The following is an 8,579-nucleotide window of genomic DNA, read 5'->3' as shown; positions in this document are numbered from 1 at the left end:
TATATATATATATATATATATATCAACAGCTGCACAAAATTGAATTTTCTGAGCCGTTGAACAAAGTCTATGTTTTTTTTGTGCTATATTAGCCATAAAAGCCTGATGTATCAAATATGATACTCAACAAAAACACATATGTAAACCTTTTTTTTTTTTTTACTATTTTTTGTAAAGGTTTAATAAATTCTTCCATTTCAAAAAATGTGATTTGTCTGACTATTAATTCATATGTCAGACTTTACGGGGCTAACGGCGGGTGAAAAATCAGGCTAAAATCGTGCAGTGTGAACTCGGCATTAGTTTAATTCTAAAAACGCCTCCTTAAGGTCATGGTACACATGTCTTTTTACTGTGCCCCCACTACAAAATATATGATCATAAAACTAAGCATTTAAATATCCTAAGAGTTACTTGTAGAGAGAGAGAGAGAGAGAGAGAGCAAGAACACAAGGTCAGTAGGTGGCGCTGTCTTACCCTGCTCCAGCGCTCTGTAGTCAATGCGGTAGCGCGTGATGGCTCCGCGGCTCAGCTGTGAGGACAGAGGCAGCCACATGGCTCTGATGTCAGTGGGAGATGTGCTCAGCAGGGACAGCTGTGGAGAAGCGCTGGGAACTGCAGACAAAAAAGCAAACAAAGATTTACAAAACATGCCCTAAATGATGTACTACACACTATGCATTTATACTATGCGCTACGTACTCTGTCGTCTAGTGTATTCCTTTTATAAGGTTATTAGATCAGGCCCTTTCTTTCAGAACATGCTTCACAACTCCTTGTTCAAGCTCTTGTTCTGTCCAGGCTGGACTATTGCAATGCTCTCTTGGCAGGTCTTCCAGCCGGTTCTATCAAACCTTTACAATTAATCCAGAACGTGGCAGCAAGATACATTTTTAATGAGCCAAAAAGAATGCACGTCACAACTCTGTTTATCAATCTGCACTGGCTACCAATAGCTGCTCGCATAAAATTCAAGGCATTGATGTTTGCCTACAAAACCACCACTGGCTCTGCACCCCATTAACTAAATTCATACTTATGTGCCCTCTAGAAGCTTGCGTTCTGCAAGTGAACGTCGCTTTATTGTGCCATCCCAAAGAAGCACAAAATCACTATTAATACTTCAAAGTGGCACAGAATAGTGCAAAAGTATGCACATTAGGATGCACCTAGTGTCTATTGCACAGAGAGGTCATTTATTTTTCTCTGGCCACCAGAGGGCACCCATATGAATGAAAATTGCTATTATATATCAACCTCATTTTGCTACACAAAATTAGGCTATTTTCTGTAAATGTGCTAGGCTTCCTATTCATCAGGTGCTACAGGTAAATAACCAGAAGAATAAAAAAGTGCAGCAAACAGTAAAACTATTTGCACTACAAACCAGTGCATTTACGATTATGGTAATAAATTAAAATACAAATACGAGTCTGCAACATCAAGCAGCATAACAGGCAGTTTTTTGTACAGCTAAAATAATTGGAAGTGGCTGGCATTGAAAATCTTGCACATTCAATTAAAAATTGGCAGCACCAGCTATGTTCTCTTATGTTAAAAAAAATTGTGGATAGCACCAAATGAAATAGCAATCTGTTCTTTCCAGAAATGCTGTGAGTTTGCCATTTTGCCATTCCATCTCTGAATATTTGATTCCATCTTTCAAATTACTAGCATTGCGATCAAAATTGCACTAAAAACAATGGTTAAGTCTAGCACATTGCATACAGCATTTACAGTATGTGAGGTGTTACATAATAGTTATTAATAAGCTGTTCATGTATTCCATGCATAAACCATGCAGATTGTACACAGCATACAGTACATATCATAGAAATAGGACAAGTAGTACACTCTAAAAAATGCTGGGTTAAAAAGGGACAAACCCAGCTATTGGGTTGTTTTGACCCAGCGGTTGGGATCAAAACAACCCAACCGCTGGGTCAAAATAACCCAATAGCTGGGTTTGTCCCTTTTTAACCCAGCATTTTTTAGAGTGTATCATAGCATGCTATTCTGACCATAGCTTGTGAACCTTTAGTAAGGCAGAAAACCAAGTGTGCTTTTGTGCCAATTAGTCAATCCACATTGCTTTGCATTTAAAGGAATAATTCACCCAAAAATGACAATTTTGTCATAATTTACTCTATCTTATGTTGAACATAAAAGAAGGTATTTTGAAGAATGCTGGTAATCAAACAGTTGATGGTCCCCATTGACTTCCATAGTATTTCTTTCCCTATGGAAGTCAATGGAGACCAACAACTGTGTGGTACTTCAACATTTTTCAAAATATCTTCTTTTGTGTTCAACATAAGAAAGAAACTTATACAGATTTGGAATGACATGAGGGTGAGTAAAAGATGACCAGGTTTTCATTTTTGGGTGAACTATTTCTTTAAAACCTGACCTCTCCCCATCAGTCAGTGCTCACCGTCCTCTAGCGTCTCCACTGTAACGGGCTGTGACGGGCGGCTGGCACCCATGGGCGAGTAGGCCACTACATAGAAGGTGTAGGCTGTGTGAGGGAGCAGCTCCTTTACGTGCAGCTCTGTTGTGTCGTTATTCACTGCAAACTGATACTCCATGTTGTCTGAGCCTGTCAACACATAAATAGTGCATTTGCTTTTTAAACATTTGATCTTAGCCAAAATATTTTTTCTGACAGTCCTTGTGTGTATGTGTTTCTAAATGAAGGAAGCGTGACCCCATCAATAACAGCCGGAGCTTACATATGGCTTGTGGTTCTGTACAGCCATGATCTATGAAGTGGACTGGCTTCGGTAAAGTAATGAGATAGGATTTTTCTCTGTGGACTGATCCACTTAAGCTGGCTACACTCAGTGTAATGAGAAACACTGCAGGTCAAACAGGGACAAAACAGGAAAGTGCTCACAGAAAGTTTTTTTTTTTAATTTAAGAACAAATTAACGTTCTTTAAAATTAAACCAGTGTTATTATAGTATTATTTCTATACTATTATAGCATTTATCAGTTTATTTCACATTTCACTCATTATCACATTTCCAGTTTTCAGTTTATTTTTTGTGCTTTTGTAATTTTTATTTTATTATTTTCCGATTAAGTTTACAAATTTATTTGTAGTATAGTTTTAGTTATTTTAGTTCTTCAACTTAGTATAATTATTGACTATATGGCAATGTGTAGTTGAAGGGTTAGTTCACCCAAAAATGAAAATTCTGTCATTAATTACTCACCCTTGTGTCTTTCCAAACCTTTAAGACCTTTGTTAACAAATTAAGATATTTTTGATGAAATCTGAGAGCTTTCTGACCAAGCATTGACAGTAATGTAACTGAAATGTTCCTAGACCCAAAAATGTAGTAAGGATATCGTTAAAATAGTCCATGTGGCATCAGTGGTTCAAACGTAATTTAATGAAGCTACAAGAATACTTTTTGTGCATTTAAAAAATAATTTTTTTTCAATTTTATTTTATTTAGATTTTATTCAACAGTTCTTCTCTTCCACATCACCGTCCTCCGCCATTAACGAGAGTAGCACAAAGCTTCGTAAAATTATGGTTATGTCACATGGACTGTTTTACAGATGTCCTTAATATGTTTTTGTGCCTGGGAACATTACAGTTGCGTTGCTGTCTATGCAGGGTCAGAAAGCTCTCGGATTTCATTACCAATATCTTAATTTGTGTTCTGAATATGAACAGGGTTGGAACGACATGAGGTTGAGTAATTAATGACAACATTTTGTATTTTTTGGGGTGAACTAACCCTTTAAATATACATTATGCATTTTGCATTAGTATTTTATAAATATTAATTGATATGTTACAACATTATAAATTATCTCACCATTAGGCAACAGAATGGTATTTCTTTACTCCCCATTCTGAAATTTTAAATACATAAAAACACACTTTCTCTCACCTGCTGTGCATTGGTAGTGTACTGAAAAGCCAATGATCTGGTCACTATTATGCTCAGGTGGGTCCCAGGTGAGCAGGGCAGAAGTGCTAGAGTGGGGTATGGCCGACACATGACGAGGAGGGCTAGGCAGACCCTCCCTCACGATGACGGACAGTCTGGCAGTGGCACAGGCGGTGCCCAGGCTGTTGGCAGCAATACACTGGTAGTATCCCGCATCGTCCAGACGCAGCTGGTTGATGAGCAGAACTCCAGGGTTCTGAGTCTTAACCCGGGCATTAGACTGGACCGGTTCTCCATTCTTCAGCCAGCGCAGAGCAGGGGGAGGGTCACCAGAACTATTACACACAAACCGAGCTGTATTCCCCCGGGACATGGACACCGCCTCTGGGGACTGGAAGATGACTGGTGGAGCTGGGCAAAATGAATTGGAAAAAAAGACAGTGGGAAAAGTGGAGATATAACTTATTAATGCATTAGGTACCGTGAGCTACAACTAAATAATGTAGGTTAATGTTAATATAAATGTACTATTTTAAAATTTACTCACTCTCAGGCCATCCAAAATGTACATGAGTTGGTTCATCAGAACAGATTTGGAGAAATTTACCATTACATCACTTGCTGACCAATAGATCCTCTGCAGTGAATGGGTGCCGTCAGAATGAGAGTTCAAACATCTGATAAATACATCCCAATAATCTACAAGTAATCCACACTCAGTCCACTCCTCCATTTCTGTTTTTATTAGATGTTTCAACTCATATTCTGACTGCAGAAATCATCCAAATCTGTTCAGATAAAGAAACAAATTCACCTACATCTTGGACGGCCTGAGGGCGAGTGAATTTTCAGAAAATTTTAATTTTTGAGTAAACTATTCCTTTAACTTATGTTAAAGTTGACTTAAAAAGTTCAACTTAAAAAATGTGTATATAGAAATTAACACTAAGATTAATTTATTGTTTATTGCAAGTTCATATTAGCTATTGTATTAACTACAGGTGATACAGAATAAGTGTTACAGAAATCATGTGTAAATCAACCAATGGGTAAAAACCCCTCCATTACACCCATAAAATTAGTCATATTGTAGGCTCAAATATGTCAGGAAGCTATAAACTTACTTTAACATAATTTCCCAAGGACAAAAAAAAAAGATCTACTACTATTTTGTCCCCTGCAAAACAGATGGGCATCGATTAGATGAAGCCTCCCCTAGTGCGTAAAAAAAGCTTCTTGCTGTAAAGGTTGGAGCATATTTTTTGGAGGAATAATTATACTATACTTCCATGCAGAAAATTTCTTGTCTGTTTTATGTTTTTGGTTGAGATTGCTTCTAAAATAAGTTTTCCTTATGAAATTTCTTCATTTACCAAGCACCTAACCAGATCAAAAGATCCGTCAGTGTATGCACTGCATTTAGTGTATGCATGGCCACAAAGTTCCTCTATGGTCTGACCACAACACACAGTTAGAGCTGTTGTTCAAACAACCTCATTAGATAGCGTTTAGCAATGGAATCACTTAAATGTGCAGTTCAGATCCTTGTGATTCTTCCAGTGACCATTTATTGTTTTTTCTCATTGCGCATGGACAATATGTATGTATGCGTATCTTCTTCCTTGCTAAAATTTGCATCTGTTTTGGACAAACACAAATACAGGAAGTACTACCTAAACTAATAAACAATAGTACTGTCATAATGGTTTTGATACCATTAATATATACCGTCTATGAATTTTACATCCAGTCAGCCAGGTCAGCAACCATCTGTTTTTTTTTTACCAGAAAGCTTATTGATTTTAATCATGGTGACGAGGGGATTTTATAATATATTTTATAATGCAGGGGAAAAGAAACTGGCAACCACACAGTTCTTGAACAAATATTCAAAACCTACCAGCCATTAAAACTACTAGCCAATTAATTTTTTTGTGCTTGACAAATAAGATATACAGCTTCCCATATGTTGGAATCACTGATTCTGGATCAGTAAGACTCATTGTATATTTTGTTGCATTTACAATCACTCAGTAATGTATCCAGTATTTATTCAGAATATGCAGGATCCATTAACAGGAAAACACACTATTACCCAGAACTCGAAGTTCAGCGGGAGATGAGACGAAATCTCTGGTCTTGGGTTTGTTGGCACGACACACATACACTCCAGCATGGTGACTGCGGGTGTCAGGAATCACTAGGTTGGTTGCCAAGACAACCACATCTGTAGCTATAGGCTTCCCATCTATGCATCCCAAAGGAGTGGTTGTGTAAAAAGAAGGCAAAAAATGTAAAAGAAAATTAAAAATTGATTAATCAAGACTGAGCAAGCAGGGACATTTCAAATTTGAAGTATATAGCTGTCAATATGAAAAATATGACTTTTTTAAGGATTTAACCATGTCACTAGGTGGATCCAAGTCTCATGTACTATTAATAACAATTTAATTAAAAAACATTAACAAAAATGTTAAGTTTTTAAAGAAACGAATAACAACATTTAATTCTGTCATCAATTACTCACCCTCATGTTGTTCCAAATGCAAAAACAATGAATAGCGCCAAAGGTTTAATGGTTACACTTTATTTTAAGGTGTCCTTGTTACAGTGTAATTATTCACTTAAGCACTAAGTAATATTAATTTACTACATGCACTTACTATATGGTTAGGGTTAGGATTAGGGTGTGATTTAGGATTACTTGCATGTAATTATGCATAATTTATTGTTTTTATAATAATAAGTACATGTAACGTGTAACAAGGACACCTTAAAATAAAGTGTTACCGCTTTAATGTTCCAATAAAGGATGCAAACATCAGCAGTGTCCATACAACATTTCTCATTCTGTAACCCATGCCAGAAAGAAAGGAAGTCTTTTGTGTCTGAAGCAGCATGAGGGTCAAAAATTATGCAAATTTCTAATTTTGAACTATAATGGTGTGCAATGCACATCATGAACCAGTAGAGGTCAGTACAGCACTGGAGCACTTGGTACAGCGTGCATTAACGATTCCTAGACACTGACCATCTGCGGCTGCCATATTAGCGCTCAAACAAAGAAAAAAGACACCTCATGAATTTTTACAACATCTTGTTAATTTTTCATGAAACCTAATGAGAATAATGCTCTCAGTTATACAGTCTTGGCATTATTGTGGGGGAAAGAGGACAAAATGAGGTCCGTAATGAACCTGGATGGAGGCAGTAACAGTGGGGGTGAAGGGTGGGTGTGTAGTTGGGGTGTCTGCTGCAGCAAAGCCACGTGTCTATAAACCAAACATATAAGCTCACCTATAAATCACAATTTGTGTGCTTCATTTACATTTTCCTATGTAAGCACTCAAAGGTTGACAGTGAACACAGCACTAATTACATTTCGGTCATTCAGCTGACACTTTTATCCAATACAACAATGCACGTATTACAAGCACAATGTCTGCTAATCAACCAAGGGTTCAAGTGCTTTATTCAAAGGCACAGCAATGCTTGTTTAAAGATTTTGAACCTGTCGGGGTTTGAATTTACTAGGCTCTCCGACTCCTATTTCAACAAATGCCTCGTTTGTAATGGGTTTTAATGTTTTTGTCTCGTCGCTCCGGCCGGGACACGGCATCAACAATATGGCATCAACTTAATTTGACATATTCAATCCTGATTGGACGATACCGATCAGGTGGGGTGACATATTCTTGTTTATGGGCCAAGTTCAGGCACAATGTACAGGCCAGGTACATGTGCAGACTCCTAAAAACCTTCAACTTGTCAGTTAGCCTAGATCTGTCAACAGCAGCACTTTCAGTCTGTTACCGTAGACCGGGCTACAGATGTGTGTGTGTAATATATTAGTGTTACCCTGTCTGCTCCATGATACGAAAGGTTTGGGTTCACCCTGAGCCATGCATTCCATCACAGCCGGACGACCCATGACCACCGTAGAGTTTCGTGGTGGAGCCACAATCACGACCTCACTCTCCTGAGACAGACCTACAGAGACACAGATTATAAGTGTGTGTTTGTGTACGGAACAAGAGAGTGTTCACCATCAGGCACAGTGGTTTGCTTGAGTGAAAGCAGCATTAGGTGAAGCAACTGACCTGACAGAGGACACTGTTTCCTCTTTTGCTCACAGGTAGTGAGAAAGACAGATAGAGCGAAATAGGATTGAGATGAGGAGGAAAGAGGAATGAAACGGAGTGTAATGAAGAGATTGAGACAATGAAAGACAGGAGAACCTTAAGGCCAAAGAGGATAGGTGTCATTTATCTGGGTTGCAGCTGTCACATATAAATAAAATATATATTTAAAGTAACATTATTAAAAATATATATATTTCATTATTTAAAATTAATAATTTTATTCAGCCAAGGTGCATTAAATTGATCAGAAGTGATAGTAAAGATATTTATGTTACAAAAGGTTTCTATTTCAAATAAATGCTGTTCTTTTGAACTTTCTATTCTATTTTATTCTTTCTATCAAATAATCATGAAAAATATTTATCACAATTTTCACAAAAATATTAAACAGCAACTGTTTTTAACATTTATATTAATAAGAAATGTTGCTTGAGCACAAAGTCAGCATCAGTAAGCTGCTAAAAATTCAGCTTTTCCGTCACAGGAATATATTACATTTTAAAATACATTAAAATATAAAATTTAAATA

General features: G+C 37.2%; 1 protein-coding gene across 1 annotated transcript in view; it reads right to left on the bottom strand.

The window, feature by feature from the left end:
- igdcc4 (immunoglobulin superfamily, DCC subclass, member 4) overlaps window positions 1-8,579 on the bottom strand; it is a 77,910-nt gene that overhangs the window by 23,506 nt on the left and 45,825 nt on the right. Inside the window, exons 5-9 of the mRNA XM_016463495.1 lie at window positions 7,767-7,898; window positions 6,004-6,156; window positions 3,909-4,319; window positions 2,435-2,599; window positions 478-615 (exon numbers count right to left, since the gene is read on the bottom strand). Of these exons, the coding sequence (XP_016318981.1) occupies window positions 478-615; window positions 2,435-2,599; window positions 3,909-4,319; window positions 6,004-6,156; window positions 7,767-7,898 (999 nt within the window). The remainder of the gene's footprint in view (window positions 1-477; window positions 616-2,434; window positions 2,600-3,908; window positions 4,320-6,003; window positions 6,157-7,766; window positions 7,899-8,579) is intronic.

The sequence above is a fragment of the Sinocyclocheilus anshuiensis genome, unplaced genomic scaffold (assembly GCF_001515605.1).
Source record: "Sinocyclocheilus anshuiensis isolate Anshui unplaced genomic scaffold, SAMN03320099.WGS_v1.1 scaffold816, whole genome shotgun sequence".
Lineage (NCBI taxonomy): Eukaryota > Metazoa > Chordata > Actinopteri > Cypriniformes > Cyprinidae > Sinocyclocheilus > Sinocyclocheilus anshuiensis.
Note: the sequence above shows the minus strand (reverse complement) of the source record. Positions and strands in the feature narration are given on the sequence as shown.